Source organism: Cnephaeus nilssonii (genome assembly GCF_951640355.1).
Source record: "Cnephaeus nilssonii genome assembly, chromosome: 1".
Classification (NCBI taxonomy): Eukaryota; Metazoa; Chordata; class Mammalia; order Chiroptera; family Vespertilionidae; genus Cnephaeus; species Cnephaeus nilssonii.
Genome location: NC_137072.1, coordinates 94,451,513 through 94,474,604, shown reverse-complemented (window position 1 = coordinate 94,474,604; position 23,092 = coordinate 94,451,513). Strand labels below are relative to the sequence as shown.

At 36.9% G+C, this 23,092-nt stretch overlaps 1 protein-coding gene across 2 annotated transcripts in view; it reads left to right on the top strand.

The window, feature by feature from the left end:
• KLHL5 (kelch like family member 5) overlaps positions 1-23,092 on the top strand; it is an 84,761-nt gene that overhangs the window by 24,601 nt on the left and 37,068 nt on the right. For both annotated transcript variants that reach the window (XM_079769139.1, XM_079769140.1), the window contains 4 exons: positions 10,781-10,963; positions 15,153-15,289; positions 15,803-15,999; positions 21,864-22,076. In XM_079769139.1, coding sequence (XP_079625265.1) covers positions 10,781-10,963; positions 15,153-15,289; positions 15,803-15,999; positions 21,864-22,076 — 730 coding nt within the window. The remainder of the gene's footprint in view (positions 1-10,780; positions 10,964-15,152; positions 15,290-15,802; positions 16,000-21,863; positions 22,077-23,092) is intronic.

Here is a 23,092-nt window from a genome sequence, read left to right as displayed (position 1 = left end):
ATTTATGAACATATATGTATGTACCTCGTGCAAACACATATATAATATCTTGGTATGCAAATGTGGGACTTTTGCTGGGATTATTCTAATATTCTGTAAAATTATAAAGACAACAAATAGCATTCTTTTTTAAATATCTTGTGTTCCATATATAGATCTGGCTCTGCCTTGAAAAGAATATATAGTAACAGTTTTATGCATCATTGCCTTGCAGTTTGCTTCATCCTTTTACCTTTCTTAATCATAGCAAAACTATTAGAGACATTTCTAATGTATAATTTTTTATGACATTTTAGTTTGCAACAGATTATAGAGTCATTTTAAAATCTTAATGAAAATGAAAGGTTTTATAAGGAGGTCACACGGTAGTTGTCAATAATTTTTTTACACCATGTAGTTGTCAATAGTCTTTTTATGGTTATTTCTCTTTGTCTTGTCTATGTTGCAGCTCTCCAGACTAATACAGAGAATACAGTAACATGTCTCTTTCTAAGATGACAGCTACTAATTCCTGTTACCTTCACTTCACTGAAAATTGTGCTATTTAGGGAAATGAGGGACATTCCTTCAGGAGAGTTTAAAGGAATGTAGAGGGCTTGTTGTGGTCAGCTAGTGAAAGGGGGCAAGGAGGAGGAGAAATGAGTTTGAGGGGAGAAAATAAAACATTGGTAATTTCATAATGACTTTATCCATATTCATCCTTGGAACCTGGTTTTATCTTTGAAATGGATTTTCTTATTAACTAGTATAAACTACTGTACAATATTACATACAAGTTAGAACATGAAAGTCATCTTTCTGATTCATCTACACAAATATTTCAAAATACTTAAAGACATGCATAGCTTATCATTTGTTTAGTTTGATTATGGATTATTTTTCTTTTAAAATCTCTTTGCAGGTTTTGATAACACTTGTAATTTGTATGTTGATTATTAATGTAGGAGAGGGAGACAAAATGAGTTCTTATATTCAAATATATCTTACTTAGGAAAAAACAAACAAATAAATCTTACTTAGGGATATTGACTGCCTTCCCTTCTAACCTTCAGAATATTGAATTATAAACTGTGGTGTCGGAATAGTGATAAATATAGACTAATCACCTATTATCATTTGTGTAATGGAGAGAAGGGAATATCTTTACATAGATAACTAGTATATTTAATTTTTTTTAATTTTTTTCTTTTTTTAAAATTTAAAAATTTTTAATTACTTTGTGACTTGGCATTATCTTGAGATTAGAGGAAACTAATAATTTTAATATGGAGATAAATTGAGTTAATGTGGTTTCATTGTTTTGGGTTGGCTTGTTTGTTTGTTCGATTGGGGGGATTTGGGTGGTATTGGGGGGGAGTTGGTGGTTGTTTTGAGACTTGTTGCCATAGGAGAATAATTTATATAGTAAAAGGTTCAGGGCTCATCATTTTTGTGGAAAACCAAAGAGTAATCATCTTTCCATTTAAAAAATCAATGTAATCTATCAACATTTTAACAAAATTAGACAAACCATTCATTTATCAGCATAAATGATAAAAATCTTAACATGTATCTACTACTTGGAGAGATTTTACATATGTGTGTATGAAATTTATATACATGAATAGTCTTGGAAAGGTTATACACACATTGGTTACTATAATTTACTTCCTTACAACAAAGGTAGTTTGCTTAACTAATGATTACTGAAATTAAATTAATCTATTTTTTAGTATCCATATTGAAATATCATCTTGTTGGGATATTCATTACAAAAGAAAAAGATTACCTTTTACTGAGATTTCTATGTGCATACTTCAAGACTATAAAATTGATATTTCTATTTATAGGAGATGTAAATATAAGAAAACGACATTTTAAAAAATCTAAAATAAATGTCATTGTTTAAAAAAATTTAGTCAAGATGATTGATAAAGTAAATAATAAAGTGGGAGTAAACAGTACACATCTACATTAACCAAACTATTTCTAAAATACCTTTTTCAAAAATAAAATATATGTAAAATGTCTCTGATTTTTAGATATAGTAGTAAAGGGGAAATATGTCAAAGCAATTTAATATTCCCAATGCTTTAAAATTTCTATCTTAACACCTTATTGCAAAAAAAAGGATAAAACAAACATCTAGATTTTAGAAATGTCATTTGTGTGTATATTTTTACTTCTCCATTTTTTTTCTAGATTAAATATATCTAATTCTCACATCTTTTAGTCTTCTGGCTCTGAGTCTTTGATTTTTGTTATAAGGGTGCATACATTTATTTGGCCCTAGCTTTTTAGTTAAATGAGCATCTCTCTGGGTGGTTGCTCTTCTACTGTAAACAAATAAAAAACTATCATTGTTAATGTCAAAAGAAGCTACACTAATATTCATCAAATTTTTGTATGTAACTTGGGAATGTTTCTTTTTCTTATACAATATTTGCAAATAAATATATAGTAAACATTTTATTTGAGTATACTATAGATATCTTAAAATATTAAAGACATAATGGGGAAATACATAAGATACATGGAGAATTTACTTAGGCAGTAATATTTTTTATTTACACCCCAAAACTTAGACTGAAATTTTCAGTTATTAGAAAAAGGGAAGGCCGCTGAGTGGTTTTACATACACAGAATCATAAGGACTTAGGAGGCAGCAAACATTATTAATATGTTTGATCAGTTGTATTCTAGCTAGGAGAAGTATCTGCCTGAGACTTAGGCTTCTGGTAGTTTCTGCTGCCACAGATCTAAGAGATTTAAAAGTTCCTCTTCTTTTAACTTTGATCTTGGGTCTATAACCTAGCCACCTTTTCTCCATGGGAGTCATTTAATCATTACTTTGGTATTAAAATACAAACTTTAGTTTATGTTACACCATGAGAATTTTAGACCCTATGTAAGAGTTATCACCTTTCATGAGAACTATAGGTTCCTAAGAGCTTAACTCATGATGAATTCTTAACGGGGTCAGCAAGGTTTACACATGGCCCACCATGTGACCATAATACAAACACAGTTTACACTTCCCTTGATTTGGCAGCTTTGCAATTCTGTAATTTTTTGACATTTTTAATTGGGGGAAACCATTTCAAATTTTGTTTGTAAAGTTAGACTTTAATGTCAGACAATTTTTTAGTCAATATGCATAAAATGTTACTGTACTGTACAAATATCGAAAAATAATAAAATAATACAGTTAATACTGACTGGTGCTTACTATCCGTGAGGCACTGTTCTAAGCATTTTAGTATATTAACTCATTTAGTCTTCACAACAGATTTCTGAGTTAGACTGCTCCTGTTATATAGGACAGAGCAAAAGTAGGTTTACAGTTGTTCATATAGAAAATAATACAATAACTAATAAATAATAGTACAAGAATGAACAGTTTTCCATACCCACAACTGTAAACATCCTTTTCCCCATCCTGTATTCTAACTTTACAGATAAGGCCAATGAGGCACAGAAAGGCTAAGTAACTTGATCAAGGTCATAAGTAAAATAAAACGGCACTTAAGAAAAACAAATTTTATATTTTTATTACAGTTTTAGGTGTATAGAAAAATTGTGAAGATAGTATATGGTGAGTTCATATATAACCCACACCCAAATTTCCCTGCTATTATTATTTACTAGAGGTCCGGTGCACAAAATTCGTCCCCTCAGCCCAGCCTGCATCCTCTCCAATCTAGGACCCCTCGGGGATGTCTGACTGTCTGACTACACCGACAGTCAGACATCCCTCTCACAATCTGGGATTGCTGGCTCCTAATCACTTACCTGCCTGCCTGCCTGGTCACCCCTAACTGCCCCCCCCCACACACCAGCCTGATCGCCCCTCACTACCTCTGCATGTCAGCCTGATCGCCCCTAACTTCCCCCTCCCTGCCGGCCTGGTCGCTTCTAACTACCCCCCCTGCCGGCCTGGTCACCCCCAACTGCCCCCCTCTACTGTCCTGGTTGCCCCTAACTGCCCCCCCTCCTGCCAGCCTGGTTGTCCCCAACTGCCCCCATGCCAGCCTAATCGCCCCCAACTGTACCACCTGCCGGCCTGGTTGCCCCTAACTCCCCCCTCCTGCTGGCCTGGTCGCCTCTTATTGCCCCCCCCTGCCGGCCTGGTCGCCCCACAAAGCCTGCTGTTCAGTCGTTTGGTCGTCCCTTACTAACCCCCCTGCCGGCCTGGTCGCTCCACGCAACCCGCTTGTTCAGTCATTTGGTCGTCCCTCACTAACCCCCCTGCCGGCCTGGTCATAGGTAGCCATCTTGTGAGGGTGTGATGGTCAATTTGCATATTACCTCTTTATTATATAGGATTATATAGGATTAGTATGGTGCATCTGTTATTATTAATGAATTAATATTGATATTTTATTGCTAACTGAAGTCCATACTTTATTCAGATTTCCTTAATTTCTGCCTAATATCCTTTCTGTTACAGGAGTCTATCCAGAATAACATGTTATTTTTTTTTTAATTGATTTCAGAGAGGAAGGGAGAGGGAGAGATAGAAACATCCATGATGAGAGAATATCATTGATCAACTGCCTCCTGCATGCCCCCTACTGGGGATTAAGCCTGCAACCCTGGCTTGTGCCCTGACCAGGAATCAAACCGTGACCTCTTGGTTCATAGGTCAGTGCTCAACCACTGGGCCACACCAGGTGGCCAGGCAACATTGTTTTATTTAGTCCATCATGTTTCCTTAGTCTCCTCTGGGCTGTGACAGTTTCTCAGACTTTCCTTATTGTTATGTGTTTTTGTTTTATTTTTTATTGATTTCAGAGAGAGGAAGGAAGAGAGAGAGAGAGAGAGAGAGAGAGAGAGAGAGAGAGAGAGAGAGAGAGAGAGAAGCATCAATGATGAGGAGGAATAATCTGTCTGCTGCCTCCTGCATGCCCCCTACTGGGGATTGAACCAGTAATCCCGGCATGTATCCTGAATTGAATTGTGACCTCCTGGTTCATGGGTCAGTGCTCAACCACTGAGCCACACCAGCCCAGGGACTTTCCTGGTTTTTGATGACTTCGGCAGTTTTAGGAGTACTGATCAGATGTTTTGTAGAATGTCTTACTCAATTGCGATGTGTCTGATGTTTTTCTCATAATTAGACTGGGGTTATGAGTTTGGGGGAAGAAGACCACAGGGATAAAGTACCATTTTCATCACATCATACTGTCAATGTAAGAAACATTCAAACCTGTGAAGAATTTTTCTGAGTTTATTTGAGCCAAAATGTTGACAAATGCTGGGAAGCAAAATCACAATGGATTGAGATAATGCTCTGGAAAATGACAGTTTTGCACCTTATTTTATACATTACAATCAAAAGAGGAGGTGTAAGTGGATTACATGAAATCCATCGGTGATGGATTAGAGAGGCAGGAGAAAGCAAAGCAGAGGAGGAGGAGAAATTCTTGGATTGGATAAAAAGTAAAATGGTAGACACATTCTTCTTTTTTCATAGGTGGGTGGAGGATAGTTAACAGTCAATGATTAACTCAATAACAGTGAAGGGATTTGTGGACTCCACAGAATAGTGCCTGTGCTTTGAGGGATCCAGTAAAAGGAAAATTACTTTGACATTCCAACAATACGTTACAGTAGATGCAAAAAGACAACAGGCTCAGTTAAGGTAAAGATTGAACTTTGTCAGGAAAGATACCAGCCTAGGACATGACTACTCACCATAAACTACTTTTAATTTAAAAAGTTTTCATTTCAGACCATCCTATGTGGTTAGTTTAGGTCTCTGGGTTTGTAAGACCGCCATATAGGCCGTCCCTGAGCTAGTCAGGATAGCATGTGGCCCCTTTTAGTCCACACTACCAACTTGACTTACCACTGGTATTGACCTTGATCACTTGGAAATAGCTGCATTTTGAGCCCAAACAATTAATATGTAGATTTTATGCTTCCATACCAGTAGGCAGTTCTCTGTGACTATTCATTTAATCACCTTTTCAACTTGCATTAACGTAATAGTTAATGATTTATTCTAACCAGTGTCACCTTCTCTCCCCAGTTAATTTTCTTAGCCTGGTTCTTGAAAATGGTAAGCCTGGCTGGCTTACAGGTATATTCTCTTGACACGGCCACAACTCTTTATCCAGTCAGCAGGCCTGTCTTTTTGGTTACTTGCTACTCTGTGTTTCAACTACAGATATCCTTGAACTCTATTTCTTGATAAGATGATTTGCTATTCTTTGACTCAGCCTGAAGGCATTTAGGTCCTCCTTCTCTCCCAGCAAGGGCTTATCTTCATAATAATCAGCTTTTATTTAGAGCTATCTCCATTGTCTTGACCCTCTTGTTGTCTCTACATCTCTTTGTTTAAACCAGTCTATTAATTCTGGTTCAGTTTGAAATTAAAAAATTTCTACACTTCCACATGAAAAGTATTTTGTTTCCAGAGATGGCAAAGAAGTTGAACTATAATGTACTCATATGTAGGACAGATATATGGCATGGTCTTACCTCATACATATATACCCAAGTCATAATATAGATTCCCTTGACATAAGCTATGAAACCTCTTCCCAGAAAACACTGTGTCCTTGTGTGTGTGTGTGTGTGTGTGTGTGTGTGTGTGTGTGTGTGTGTGTGTTAGATATTTTGTATATAGTTCAAGGAGTTCATGAACCCCCTAACACCTATCTGTATGCTATATCAATCACCATTAGTTTTAAGCAACTGACATTGACTGACTGATTTAAACAGAATAACAATTTATTGGAATCATATTATTCCTAGAACTGCTGGGAAAGCTGAAGCAACAGCTTAGGAAAAAGGATAGGCACCACAGTTGCACAGCTGGCCTTTGTAATTCTAAATTTTTAAGGCAGAAGAACCTATCTTTATGTCACTTATTATATTTTACTTTTATACATTTTTAGAATTATATGTATTAGGCATGAAAGCATTCACATATGACATATACACCTATATGCACATTGCCCTATAATTTGGTCATTTAACTTTAGGGAGTATATTATTAGAGATTAGGTTAAAATGCTATAACAAAAAGATTCAGAAATACGGCAGCTCAAAGGAGATAGAAGTTTATTTCTCTGTCACCTAACAGATGGCAAGTGGCCCAGGTTGGCTAGGTAGCTCTGCTTCACAGGTTCACTCAGAGACTCGGATTCCTTCCATGTTGTGTCTTCATCCTGTAAGGTGTTTTCCTTTCTTTATGGTCAAAGCTTGCTCAGTTCCCCTCTGCATTCTAGCCTGTGGGAAAGGCCAAAGACCGAGAAGGAGGACATTAGTCAAATAACACAAGTTGGATATATCAGTTCTGCTCACATTCCATTGTTGAAAACCCAGTCCCATGACCACAGCTAGTTGTAAGAAGCTCAGAAATGTATTCTCTACCTGAGTGTGTAGCTGTGTCCAGCTAAAACTCATTACTGTTGTACAAGTGAATTGTTTGGGGGTTAAAATCAGCGGAGTGCAAGAGGTGAAGACAGCTGAATAGAACTCTTCCACGTTTTTTGGATTTAATTTTTCAATTAGTTTTGTGTTTTTTTTACTATATTGTATCATATTTTTATCATAGAGACATTAGAAAACAGAGTAGGCAAAAATGAAAAAATGCAAACAACTAATTTCCCTGCCACCCCAAAACAATCATTAACAATTTGGGGAAGTGTACTTCCAGTATATTTTCTAAACATACACAATAAAAAGTGTGTTTTTAGAATAAAAATCTGAATCTTATTGTTACATACTGTTTTGCAACCTGCTTATTTTGCCCTAATATAAATATTAATTAGGACTCTGGTTGAAAAGGACAAAAATCCAACTCAACTGACTTAAGCAAAAGCTAGAAACTTTTGTTTCATATAAGTAAATTGAAAGTCCAAGAACAGAGCCTAGCTTTAGACATGGCCAGATCCAGATACTCAAATAAGTCCAGAAATCTATTTTTCTCCCTCTCTAGATTCTGTTTTCCTTTGTGATGGCATTTTCTCATGTGGCAGCAAAAAAGCCACTAGCAGCTTCACGTTTTCTTTTTATCAGCTTAGCAAACTCAATGGGAAGAGAGTGACTTTTTAAAGAACATCAACAAACATCTTGAAATTAATTCTGATTGGCCTTGTTTGGATCATGTGTCCACCCAAACCAATCATCAACAAATTCATTTTCTAGTCATTTCTGAGAATGTAATATAAAGTATAAGAAATGTAATACAAAATATAGAAACCCTAGGAAAGAAGTGCTTGATTTATTTACTTCACTTTATCTTGTCCTAGAAAGGATTTGTAGTTTATTAAAATTCGTTTTTCTAATTTTCTTTCATCCTTAGATTATTAATACTCATAATCATTTGTCAGTATTTTGACAGAATAAAACTAAAATTTTGTGCTATTGAAAAATGTTTTAAATCTTCAAATTATTATTCATCAAAGCTACCATTCTTTGTTTTTGCTTATGTTTTCTGTTAGATTCTAATTCTCACTTAGTTGTATAAGCAACATATAGTTATACATTACTCAATACATTTTTATATTAATGATCTTAAATATAAAGTTGAGTATATAATACTAGATTTTCCAGGTCATCACACCAATAATATTCATTGTATACAATACATCCTTTCTAGAAAATATATATTTTGCCTTCATTATCTTTATTGACAGTTATCTCCAAGGACATTTTTTTAGGGCCCATATTTGTTTGGCACTGAAAATGCACTGGGCTGGGAGGATTTAGTAGAAATATGTATTAGTCAGGCACTGATAGCTTATATCTCAATCCAATGTGAGAATTCCATGAGCACACTCTATGGGAGTGTTCTTGTTTGAGTGTAATTTACCTCTTCCTTCATCTGAGTCCTCAGTCCTGTCCATTCAACTCAGGAATAGAGAAAGATAGAGATAGAGATAGAGATAGAGATAGAGATAGAGATAGAGAGAGAGAGAGAGAGAGAGAGAGAGAGAGAGAGAGGGGAAGGAAGGAAGGAAGGAAGGAAGGAAGGAAGGAAGGAAGGAAGGAAGGAAGGAAGGAAGGAAGGAAGGAAGGAAGGAAGGAAGGAAAAGGCATACCTGCTTTTAGTCATGTTAGCCTGGAGTTGACACAGTTCATTCCATCATAAGTCCATACCTGTCTGCAAAAAAGGCTGGGAAATGTAGTCTAGCTGTAGTATTACCAGGCTGGGAAATGTAGTCTAGCTATAGTATTACCAGGAGGAAAAGAAAAGCTGTTTTGTTGAACACATAGCACTCTGTATGACAGCCCCCTTTCTGCCATGAACAAATTCTATGACTTCTGGCAAGGTACTTAATCTCCTTGGCTTCAGTTCCCTTTACTTTAAAACATCCAGTGATTTTTTTTATAAGGTTATTAGATATTTATATTAAGAAATTCTCTTAAGATATAGTGAGGCTTGATTCAACAAAGCATTTGTCAGAATCATAAAATCCTTAAAAATGAACCTGATGAGAAATGAGAACTTAGTTATGGCACAGTTGGTAGTTTTATAGTTAATTGCATAGCCAACAGATGTTAATTACTTAATTCAAGTGATTGTGGAAAAGAGATCTTGGAGGACAGGGGGAAGGTAATGAATTTATTATTTCACTAGTGGCCTGATGCACGGATTCATGCACATTGAAAGGAAATTAATTAGAAGAAATATTTTAATATCGCTATTCTCCCTTTATAATAGAAGTGTCAACCAAATTCACAATTGGTAATGACAGGTCAAAACACGCATGTGCGATTGGCACCAGGGAGAGCTTTATATGTATCGCCTATGCGCGAGTCAACGTTTATTTTTAAATTGCCAGTGTGCGTCATATGTACCGGCCAGTCGGTCAGTCGGATGGACAGATGGCCGGTCACTTAGCCTTTTATATGTATAGATTCTTAATCCTAATCATTTTAATTTTTGCCATCAAGAAATCATATGAAAACAGAACTCATACTCTTCAAATTATAATTTGGAGATTTCAAATAATTTTTCAGTTAGGTCATCAAAGCCCTTTAACCTGCAATATAAGTTATAATTTATCTGGACTTTTGAAGACTGAGCAGAGAATCAAATAAATTACTTATAGCATGGTTTTTTATGATAATATTTTCATATTTTAAACATCTTATAAATGAGCTATTGAACATAACCCATTTTTTAAGTAAAGAGTGACTTGAATTTATATTTGCCTTCCTTACTTCAAAAAATGATCTCTTACACCTAAATATAATGTTAGGAGGAATGTCTATTAATATGAAAATACTTGGTTTTTTTCCAACAGAGATGTTGTGTTGACCAGAGAAGAGACCTCAAAAACAGGCACTACAAAGAATATGTGTAGCTGTTCACTAACAGATGTCACATTCACTCACAATGCTTACAAGACACACATATGATTTTAAAAGACAACAATGAATGATTATACATTAACTAGAGGCCCAGTGCACGAAATTCGTGCACGGGTAGGGTCCCTAGTGGCTGCCAGCTGCTGGCCAGGGCCTCCCTTCCCTGGCTGCCGGCTGCTGGCTGGGGCCTTCCTTCATTCCATGCCACCCCCTGGTGGTCAGCATACATCATAGCGAGTGATTGAACTCCTGGTCGGTCGAACTCCCAAGGGGACACTTTGCATATTAGGTATATATATATATATATATATATATATATATATATATATATATATATGTATGTATATGTATATATATTGATTGGTAGCATCAATTACTTCTAATACATTTAAAGATTTTAAAGGGACTCGCTAGAAAACACCTTTTTAATGTAATAGTGATATTTCAAAATGTGTGTTCTCTTTCTTTTCAGGACTTCCAATAGTAGTCAGACATTATCATCCTGCCATACTATGGAGCCATGTTCATCAGATGAATTTTTCCAAGCCCTTAATCATGCTGAGCAAACATTTAAAAAGATGGAAAACTATTTGAGACATAAACAGTTATGTGATGTAATTCTAGTTGCTGGTGATCGCAGAATTCCAGCTCATAGGTAACTGTTTTTTAAATTTGTGTGTGAACATTTTCTTGATAATTTAGTTATGTATATTTGTTGCAGGAGAAATCAGTGGGTTCAGTTTCCCTGACACTAGTGGGGTTCTTAGGGTACCACTGGAATAAGCATTTCCAGAGGCCCCCACGGGAGAATGAATGATTTTTATTGGCATAGAATTACATTTCTCGGGTTGCAAAGTCCCCTGCCCCTTCACCCAGTCCTGAAAAAGGTGCAGCTGGGGCTCCAGCAGAGCCAAAAGCAGGGCCAGTGTCCAGAGTGTCCATTCCATGGTGGAGCTGGGTCAGGTAACATCAGGCAAGTTAAAGTCTATTAATCCATTATAGACTTTTGGAATCCACATGGCTGTGGGCCACGTTATCGAATGCAGAGGAGCCAGGCGCCCTGCAACAGGAGTCACACGAGAGCAGCAAGAGAGAGAGGCAGGAGGGAGGTTCCTTTGTCCAGGAGTTTAAATATTCAGGTTTCACACCCTTGCAGTGGCCACGCCTATTCTAGCCACTAACTTGTTCCCAGGTGTGACTGACAGGTAAACATCTCCCATGGCACCCAGACCTTACTGGGCATGCATCTATAGTCCAGTCCCTTCCCCCAGCAATCTGTGGAGAACAGACTTGGAGAATGTTAATTGCAGCTTCCTGGCAAGGCTGTATAAATGGCATGCCTTTATTATTTAGTCTTCCCTTTATTCCTTTCCTGTTATTTAATAACCAAATTATTATAACAGTATCCTGTGTGGTAACTATTTTCAATTGACTGTTAGGATAGAATGTTTTGGGGAAGGGATATATTTCATGGAATTTCTGCAAAGAAAACGGTGCATATGAAATTCCTAGAGGCCCGGTGCATGAAATTCATGCCCGGGTAGGGTCTCTAGGCCTGGCCAGCGATCAGGGCAGATAGGGGCCTTCCGGCTGCCTGCTGGGGCCTTCCTTCATTCCACATAGCCCCCTGGTGGTCAGCGATCAAACTTCTGGTCTCCCAGTTGAACTCCCAAAGGGACACTTTGCATATTAGCCTTTTATATATATAGATTACACATCAAATGACCCCAAAAGGTCACTTTCCCTCTGTAGAAGCACAAAAATAAAACACAATGGCCTCAGATCAGTCAGTATTGTTTGGCATAGATTTCAGTTACTATAAGCAGCTTTCACCCTACCTAATTCTATGTATTAAATAACTTTAAGTAAACTCGATGGGAATTAGAGCTATGGGTATTTAGAAGCAAAAAAGCTGGTCGAATAGAATGGCAAAAACTGTTAAGAATTTTTAAATAACTGCAATTATCCCAACTTTTGTTTGCTGATCTCCAAGAAATATGAAAATCATTGGTGCTAGGGAACAAAAGGTTTTAACAGAACTGAAGTATTATTTCTTGACATAAGAAAAAGAAAAAAGAGCTATTTAATAAAAAAACAATTCACTTTTCTTCTGATAATTCCATATCCCGTTATTCAGTGTTAATCACTATTATGATCCCAAAGGCTTTTTTATGCCTTTCAAAATTAATTAACACTCTGTCCCAAAAGTTTTGTTAAACCCTTCAAAGTGGAAGTAAAATCAGAAAGAATGGCCTTGGTCTTATAGTTTTCAATGACTTAATTAGCATGAGATGCTACTACATACTGTGACAAAAAAAAAATCCATGTTATAAGCATCAGTTTATTAGAAAAAAATTTTAACTTGAATTTCATAAAGGCATCTCAAATTCTGTATTTCCAAAGCAGAACTCATTACCTTACCTGTCACGCATATTATGTAAGCCATCATCCTGTCACTAGGTAACCAAGGCAGGAAACTCCAAACCAGTCTTCTTCCTTTGATTCCTTTCCCCTACATTCTGTTTTCTACACAGCTACTCGAGTGATCCTTTAAAAGTAGAACTCAGATTCCGTCATTCCTCTGATCAAACTTTTCAGTGGCTCCTCATGCCGCTGAGTGTGCTCACTCAGCGTGTGCTCCAGCCTGGCATTACCTCTTAGATGTTCGGTCCTAGTGCTCTCCTTGCTCACTCCGAGCCACACAGACCTCCTCATTGTTCCTTGTATGTGCCATGCATGCTGCTCTGGCTTTTGGATTTTTTCATTGGCTGCTCTTCTGCCCGAATGCTGTTCCCAGATCCCTGAATGACTAATTCCTGCATCTCCTTCAATTATTTGCCCAATTGTCTCTTTCCAATGAGACCATCTATTTTAACCCACCTCCCACTCCCCATATACCTTTACCTGACTTTTTCCCCCAGGACACTTAGTACTTTTAAATGTACTATAGAGTTTATTTCTGCTGTTGATCAGCTTGTCTCCCTTCTCTCTAGAATGTAAGACTCAGTGGGAGAAGGGATCTCTTCTCTATTTTTTGCACTGATAATATTTCAAGTATCTAGAATATTGCCCATTACTTACTAGGCATGCATACTAGTAAGCATTTGTTTGGGGGATAAATGAATGAATAGGCAGTTCTCAAAAGAAGAAAACTGAATGGCCAATAAACAGTTGGAAAGATCTTCAACATCATTAGCAATCAGGTGAATTAAACAACAATGAGATGCCATTTAATACCTTACAGATGGCCAAAATTTTTAATATCTGACAGTATTCTGGGACCTTATTAAATTATTATACAATTCTGATAGGGGTCTAAATTGGCACAGCACTTTCTAGAGCAATTTGGCAAACATTAGGACTCAGCAACCCACTCTTGGGGAGGGAGCAGAATGGAATTAGAGAGAAACTCAGAAGGAGTTTTAACTATTATTGTATCATAATCTGTGTTTTTTTAAAAAATGAATAAAGTAAATCTATATAAATGTACTGACATGGAAATATCTTCAAAACATATTATCAAATGAAAATGCATGTTTAAAATTCTATATAATAAAAGCATAATATGCTGTGTCTGACCGCTTGACCAGTTGCTATGACACACACTGACCATCAGGGGCCAGACACTCCAACTAGTAGGTTAGCTTGCTGTTGGGGTCTGGCCGATCACGACTGGGTAAGTGGGCCGGATGCCCTGGAGCCCTCCCGTGGCCCTTCCCCAGCCGGCCCCCATTGGCCGCGATCACCAGCCAGGCCTAGGGACCCCACCAGTGCACGAATTTGTGCACTGGGCCTCTAAGATAGATAGATAGATAGATAGATAGATAGATAGATAGATAGATAGATAGATAGAATCTCCTATTTTGCTTATATATGACTATCAAAAAGTCTGGACACAGGCATAGCTATTATAGAGTATTATTATGACAAAATATTATAGTTTGTAGTGTTGTAACAAAAATATTATAACTTTATAACAATATCATAATAATTTAAAATATCATAGAAGTTAAATATAACTTGCTAAAACCATTCTCAAATGTCTCCCATATATTCACTACTTGTATGATTAAATAAAAAAACAGGTGATAAACAGAAATCAACCTTTATATTTCTTCCCCTTTTTTAAAAAAAATATAGTTTATTAATTTTTACAGAGAGGAAGGGAGAGGGATAGAGAGTTAGAAACATCAGTGAGAGAGAATCATTGATCAGCTGCCTTTTGCACATCCCCTACTGGGGATGTGCCCGCAACCAAGGTACATGCCCTTGACCAGAATCGAACCTGGGACCCTTCAGTCCGCAGGCCGACGCTCTATACACTGAGCCAAACTGGTTAGGGCTTCCCTTTTTTTATATATAGTCAATTTAATGCTGTGGCCTTGTAGCTTTTTCTTTTTCTAGATGTTATAAATCAATATTTAAGAAGTGAAACAGTAAATCATTACCTCAGCAGAAAATTTTCAGTAATGATAATTTATTATTCAGAGGAAGGAACTAGAGCATAAAGCAACTTGTCAAACTTAAAGTGCATTTCCCAGTACCATGCAATTTCTATGGGTAACAAAATTAGAGAGGGGGGTAGGGGGAAGAGGGAGAGAGAGGGGGGGAAAAAAGTAGCATTTATTTATTTATTTATTTGCTTATTTATTTATTTTCATCCCACTTAAAGTTTATTTCATGTGATTCTCAGCATACAGTGTACTTCCTTGGGGAAAAATTTTTTTTCTCAGTTCACAACATAAATTATTTTTCAAATATAGGACTGTGTAGAAGTAGCACTTATTAATGAGCATCAACTTCAATGTGGTCATTGATTTTTTTTTCTTCTAATATGTTCTCAGATTGGTGCTCTCCTCTGTCTCAGATTATTTTGCTGCCATGTTTACTAATGATGTCAGGGAAGCAAGACAAGAAGAAATAAAAATGGAAGGTGTAGAACCGAATTCACTATGGTCCCTGATTCAGTATGCATATACAGGTAATATAAACTTAAAACCTCTTATATTTATGTTATCTTACTAGATTTCAGATTTCTGCTTTTAGCCACAGCTAACAGTTAATTCTGCTATTACAATCACCACCCTTGGTGATACCTGTCTAAGTTAAAACCTGTATATTAGAATCTTTAAAGCAGTTATCATAATTAAGCTTTTGAATGATATTTTTAGATGTTAATATAATAATTAGATCAATTCTGTGTGTTTAGAATATTGCATTTAAAATTTGAGTTCTATATAATAGATATGTTACTAATTAAATCATCCTGTTAAAAGTCTTAAAAATTTTTTGTTTATTTTAGCAGAAGTCACAAAAGGCAAAAGTTATTTTATAGTTAGCACTCTTTTATTTTCTTTCTGAATGTCTTAAATCATCTAGGTCTGAAATGCATGTAATGAGTTCTTATTTAGAATTATTATTCTTAACACCAATTAGTTTATAAACTGAAGTTAATATAATTCCATAGTTAATGGGATTTCTCTTTATCATTAAGGCCGCCTTGAATTAAAAGAAGATAACATTGAGTGCCTGTTATCTACAGCTTGCCTTCTTCAGCTTTCACAGGTTGTGGAAGCATGCTGTAAGTTTTTAATGAAACAGCTGCACCCATCCAACTGTCTTGGAATACGTTCTTTTGCTGATGCCCAAGGTTGTACAGATTTGCATAAAGTGGCTCACAATTATACTATGGTATGTGTTTTTTTGAAAAGCAGGAAAGCATATGCTCTTTGTCTTGTTCTTTATTGTTGCAGACTTATCTACATGTTGCTGTTTTCCCATGGCTCTGCCAAATGTTTTCAGGCTCAGGTTCACTGTCTAATCTATACTAATAAAAGGGTAATATGCTAATTAGACCAGACATCCTTCCAGACGTCCTTCCGGACAAAGCCACGGTGGCAGGGGCCAAGGCAGAGGCGGTTAGGGGCAACCAGGCCGGCAGGAGAGGGCAGTTAGGGGCAACCAGGCAGGCAGGCAGGCAGAGTGGTTAGGGGCGATGAGGTAGGCAGGTAGGTGAGTGGTTAGGAACCAGCGGTCCCGGATTGTGAGAGAGATGTCCTAAACTGGCCTTCGGATATCCCCCAAGGGGTCCTGGAATGGAGAGGGTGAAGGCCAGGCGGAGGATCCCCCCTCCCCCTCCCGTGCACAAATTTCGTGCACTGGGCCTCTAGTCTATTATATTTTCATTGAGTTATAAGGAAAAACACCAAGTAATATTTCTCCTGGGTACATGAGTCAAGCCTTAAGTTTTCACAGTCACTAAGAAGCAGAACAGTGGCCTAGGACTGTTCCATACAGGATTTTCACATCTGTTGTTTCTAGAGCAGGATTTCCAGCAAACATTTTATTTGCATGAATTTCACAATTGTCCACATATTCACTAATGGAAGTTGGTGATAGTGATCATAGTGCATTGGTGCAATCCTAGTACAGAATATAGGAGCCTGAAGGGGAGTTTTTTTTATCATGGATAAACCTCATTATAAGTAAGAAGTGTTCTTAGTTATATAGAAATATGTTGTTATCAAATAATTGTATCAAATTATATGCTCAAAATAAATCAGAGGATGCTCTGATTCAGAAGCCTAGAGGATAATGAGTACAGCTTGATTTAGGACAGCGAGAAAATAAGAGCATGTTGAGGGCATATTGTTAGGACCAACAACTCCCTGGTCTTCATTGTAGAGGGATTTAAGGAAGAGAGGGTTGTGGCTTTTTAAGGAATGACCATCTGTCCACACTTGGGTCTTTACTCTTGTGCAGTGATTGGAGACTCTTGCTTTAAATGCTTCATTTAAGGCAATACGGCTTCTAAGGGAAGAGAAAATGTGAGCATTTACATACACAAATACAGTTATCCATATTACTAATTTTGTCAACCTTTAGATATTTTCTTTACACTCTCCCCCATCCCCCATCCTTCTGTTGAGTTGTTTTGTCAAGGGATTGACAAATACTTTAGGGATCTTTCACTGGAAAAATAGAGATCTGGAAAAATTATAAGACCAAATATTTACAACTATCGGGAAGATTAATTCTCCCTACTTCATAAGCTTAATGTGAGGATTAAATGAGTTACTAGAAGTTTAGCACTTAAAACAGTGATTGACACGTAGTATACCCAGTCAATAAATGACATCATCATAATTGTTGCCACATTATATAGATTTACTCTCTTCAACACGGTAGGGATTTATGTGAGTGGACAAAAAGCACTTATACAAATGCACAACCTTTGTGATTTGTTTTTCTCACTGTGGTATAATTACTTTTCAGAAATGTTCTTGTTTATAATGGTCAAAGTGCTTCAAGTGAAAAAATAAGAGATTGTGCAACAGGGCAATACTATACAGACCTAGAATGGTGTTAGGTTAACATCTTAAAATAAGTCCTTTCAGAAGACTTTTCCCCCCTTATTCTTCCTTGTAGAGTTGTCATTTTAACCTTGCACAGTTCTCATTTCAAGGTCAAATACTTTTTGGAATAACATTAATATAAGTAAAATAAAGCTGGATTTTTTAACCTTTATAATCAATTCATAATTTAAGTAAGATTTCTTTCCTAGGAAGGAGTTTTATTCACATGAAATATTTAGGTCACTCCTGTTGTTTACAGTAGAGGCACAATTGCTGCTTTTTTAAGACTTAGACATAAATTAAATTCAAATTAGCTCAATGTTCTTAAAGCTCTTCTCATAGCCAAGAAGTTGGGGTAGAGATTTTTTTTTTTTCCTTTCAAGCTATTATTTGACATTATTCAGTTGCAACAGAGACATGAAATTGAATTCTAATAACAATAAGTAATTTAGAGGCAGATTGTGTGATTTGAATTGTTGCTATGGGAACTGAATGAAAGTGTATAACAAAATTCAATCTTCAATTTAAATAAATCCCTCAGTAATTTCATTTACTTAAAAACTATCCCAAAGGGGAAAGGAGCATAATGCTAGCAAGTGTTTGGTAGCATGATAGCTGTTTGTATCATAAAATGGATTCAAAATATGAAGGAAGTGTAATGCCACACTGTGAATTCAGTTGGCACAGTCAGTAAATGGTGCATGTACTTTGGATATTCCCTGATCCTGAGTGAATACAAGTAGGAAAGGATGAGGAGTTCCTTCTTGTAATCCTAAAATCTGGAAACTTTTGTTCTTGTTCTGACTGCCACTGCACTTGACCTGGAACAAGTCATTAAACCTCTACAAAAAAAAGTATAAGACTGGTTATGTCATTACAAATTTTAATGTCATTATGGATTTATAAAATAAATATAAACATTTCATTTTAAAACTTCAAATTTTGTTTTTTGATCTAGAAAACCTATAAAACCATGGAATTCTGCTAAAATACCTGCTTTAAAACCAAATACTTTTGATAAGTACTTTGTTTAGTAGTATTTCTATAAGTTTTTAAAAATTAAATTTTCACTAAGTTCAAGTTATACTAAAATGGAATGGGCATGTTCTGAAATATATCAACAAATAATCAAAAGATTATTTAGCTCTAGTTGGTCTGGCTCAGTGGGTAGAGAGTTGACCGATGGACTGAAGGGTCCTGGGTTCGATTCCAGTCAAGGGCACATGCCTAGGTTGTGAGCTCGATCCTCAGTATGGAGTGTGCAGGAGGCAGCCACGATTGATGATGTTTCTCTGTCATCGATGTTTCTGTCTCTCCCTCCCCCTCTCCCTTCCTCTCTGAAATCAATAAAAAATATTTTTTTGGGAAAAAAAAAGAATATTTAGCCCAGCCGGTGTGCCTCTGTGGTTGAGCACCGACTTTGAACCAAGAGGTCATGGTTCAATTCCTGGTCAGGGCACATGCCTGGGTTGCGAGCTCGATCCCCAGTGTGGGGCATGCAGGAGGCAGCCGATCAATGATTCTCATCATTGATGTTTATAGCTCTCTCTCCCTCTCCCTTCCTCTCTAAAACCAATAAATAAAAAATATATTTAAAGATTTTTTAAAAGAATATTTATATAATAGGTTTTTCTCATTGATGAAATGCAATTAACCAGTTAACTGCCACAATATTTTGAATTTAATTTAAAAAGGTCCACCACTTGCATCTATAGATGTTTATGGCAAACAAATGGTTAATACCATGTGAACGTATGGCAGTAGTTACATCAGTAACATGGCAGTGTTGTATAAATGTTGACTATACCATACATTATACCTTTGAGCAATTAGAAATATATTTGATTTCTTCAGACTCTCATCTAATATTTTAGAATAAACAACTTTTTATATATCTATATGGTCTTTGTCCTTGAAATTTTTAATGCCTACTTAATAGTCCATTGAATTACAACCCCTATAGCTGGACATCTAGGCTATTTGCTAAGTATTACTTTTATAAATAACTAGAGGCCTGGTGCACGAAATTCGTGCATTCGGAGGGGTCCCTCAGCCTGGCCTGTACCCTCTCGCAGTCTGGGAGCCCTCAGGGGATGTCTGACTGACAGCTTAGGGAGCGGGCCTAAGCCAGCAGTCAAACATCCCTCTCACAGTCTGGGACCCATTGCTCCTTACCACTCGCTGCTCCTTACTACTTGGCTCACTGCTCCTTATTGCTTGGCTCACTGCTCCTTAGTGCTACCGCGGAGGTGGGCCATTGTGCTCGCCAGCCGTGAGCCTGGTTTCTGGCTGAGCAGCACTCCCCTGTGGGAGTGCACTGACCACCAGGGGGTAGCTCCTGCATTGAGCATCTGCCCCCTGGTGGCCAGTGCACGTCATAGTGACCGGTCGTTCTGCCGTTCGGTTGATTTGCATAATAGCCTTTTATTATATAGGATAATACAGATAAGCATCATTAGAGAAGCATCAATTTTTCCCCTCTTGAATTATTTATTAAGGATTAAACTACTAGTGACATAATTGGGTTGAGAACTTCAACATTTTTATAGTTCTTGCTGTATGTTACCAAATCATTTATAATGTCAGTATACAATGGCACAGAACAGTTTGCTTGAAGCCATTCCAGCACTGAGGTTTTATTAAAATATATCTCTGAAAATGATAACCAGTCATTTAAAATAGATTCACTGTGGCATCTTTAACAAATCATGATGAATTGAAGCAATTGAATTTAGTTAACTATTCATGTATGGTTTTCCTCTGAAGAATTTTTATAGAAAAGAATGTTAACCCAAGATATATTTTAGATCAGTACTTAACTAGGGTTACTGCATGCTATATGGAAAATATAATTCTCATTTTAATTTAGGAGATAATTATTGATATTCCTTATCTGTAGCTCTAATTTAAACAGCCTTAGCTATTTTACTAAAATTCTGTGTGCTGAGACAGTCATAGCACATTAGGAAGTATAAGAAAAACATAAAGGGACAATGTGTCTAGCATTTGCATTTAAATTACTACTATGTAATCAATCCATGCACTAAGACTTGTACCCTTGTATACCAGAGAGTACAGTTCCCTTCTCTTCAGATTGCTTAGTATAATCCTATATAATAAAGATGTAATATGCAAATGGTCGTTACACCGTGAAGCGTAATGACGGACCACGTAACGACCAGATCACGGATCAGCAGGAGGGTGGGGCAGCGAGCTACAAGTGGGCGGCAGAGAGCTACAGGAGGGGGCAGGGCAGCAAGCTATGGGGGGGAGTAGGGAAAAGGGGAAGCGGGGAGCTACAGGAGGGCGGGGCAGCAGGCAGAGAGCTACTGGAGGGCGGCAGAGAGCTACTGGCGAGCTACTGGCACACAGATTTGAGCGCAGGGCTACTAGTAGCCTAATAAAAGTCATTCTCTCACATCGGAGGGCATTCCTATCTCCCATTTCAAATTAAAAAGAGCCTGATTCTAATATGTGGCCAGGGCTGAGTCGTCTTTAGTATAAGGTCCTAGAGTCTCAGTGCATTCTTTTACTTTGGCTTTTTCTTATAGACCAATAGAACTTTGTATGTAAATCAGATTAGAGGAGATTAAAGTTTTCAAACCAGACTTAAAATCCTGGGTGGTCTTATAAATAACATTAAAACACTCTTAAAGGCCAATGTGGTTTTAGGATAGTCCTAAGGACACTTATTCTTCCCCAGGCAGTCTGAGAAGACTTCTGTGGCCCAGCCTGGAAACCGTTTCTGGGTAAGAGAAATATCTTCTCAGCTCACCCAGGTGTTTGGCTCCACTGTTGGCCAAATTCTACGGCAACCACAAATCTAAACCAAACTTTAATGTTGGCCTATCATACATCTCATGTCTAAATTCTTTTATCTTCCTTTGAAAGACATGCCAAAATTATTCCCTAACTTGAGCAAAGCAATACCTAAAGATCCCACGTCCATTTTTAAAATGTAATAAATTATACAACACTTTAATTCTACTTAATATAGAAATTAAAAGTTTAACAATATAATTGTAGTTCAAATTGGGGTTTTTTTCCCCACTGTGTTTATTTCCTAGCAAGCAGTAATAAATTGTAAGGAACGTCTAAATTATAAACTATTTTGGCATCTAAAAAAAAAACAAAACACAGTATTGGACAGGAAAAAGAAAAAAAACAGTATTGTTTATATGATACTTATTTTCTCTCTAGGAACATTTTATGGAAGTAATTCGAAACCAGGAATTTGTATTATTACCAGCCAATGAAATTGCAAAGCTCTTGGCCAGTGATGACATGAACATTCCTAATGAGGAGACCATATTGAATGCACTTCTTACTTGGGTCCGTCATGACTTGGAACAGAGACGGAAAGATCTCAGTAAACTTCTGGCTTATATTAGGCTACCTCTTCTTGCACCACAGGTAAACAATTTTTGATTATTTAAAAACAGTGTCATAATTTCAACAAAATTTGAGTATTCACTTTATGCTAATTACATTAATATATACTTGTGTCTAGTTTTTTTTTCTTACTATTCTATCCCATAGGGTTATTTTACGTATATTCCTATTAAGTGGGGTTTTTAAAATATATTTTTATTGATTTCAGAGAGGAAGGGAGAGGGAGAGATAGAAACATCAATGAGAGAGAATCATCAATCGGCTGCCTCCTGCATGCCCACACTGGGGATCAAGCCTGCAACCCAGGCATATGCCCTGACCTCAGGGAATCAAATGATGATCCTAGTTCCTGGGTCAATGCTCAACCACTGAGCCACGGAGGCCAGGCTTCTATTAAGTGTTTACGTGAAAAAATAGTGAGCTAAAAACATTTCTGTCTGTGTTTTCAACCCAGCAGATCTGGCTCTGTCAGTTAAATAACCTAATTGCATCAATTAAGTAACATTGTTGCTTTGGGGTTAGTAATTTTATTTCACTCAGCTACAAACCTCTCCTAGAAATTGAAGAATTAGTAAAGCTTCTAATAAAAGAAGATCCTAGATCCTAAGAACCAGAAAATTTAGATTATTTCACTTGCCACAGTTAACTATTCACTAAATGCTGGATTTTGATGATACATAAATTAATGAAATAGGATAATAGTTTCCGCTCTGAGATATTAAAACCCTGTGACCTAACATATTCACACTCCTCAGTTTCTTCATCTGTCATGTGGAGATAATATCCTCTCTAACCATCTCACAGGATTATTCTGAGGATCAGAAAAGTGCTTTGTGAAATAAACTGTGCTATAAATAATAGTGATACGGAGAGATCCAAGATGGCAGCAGACTAGGTGGCTGTTACACTCACCTCCTCCCAGGATGAACTGGAATTACAACTAAAATACAGAACAATCAACCTGAATAACTAACTGACGACTAGCTGGTTAGAAGTTTTATAACCAAGGATTTACAAAAGAAGCCACATCAAGATGT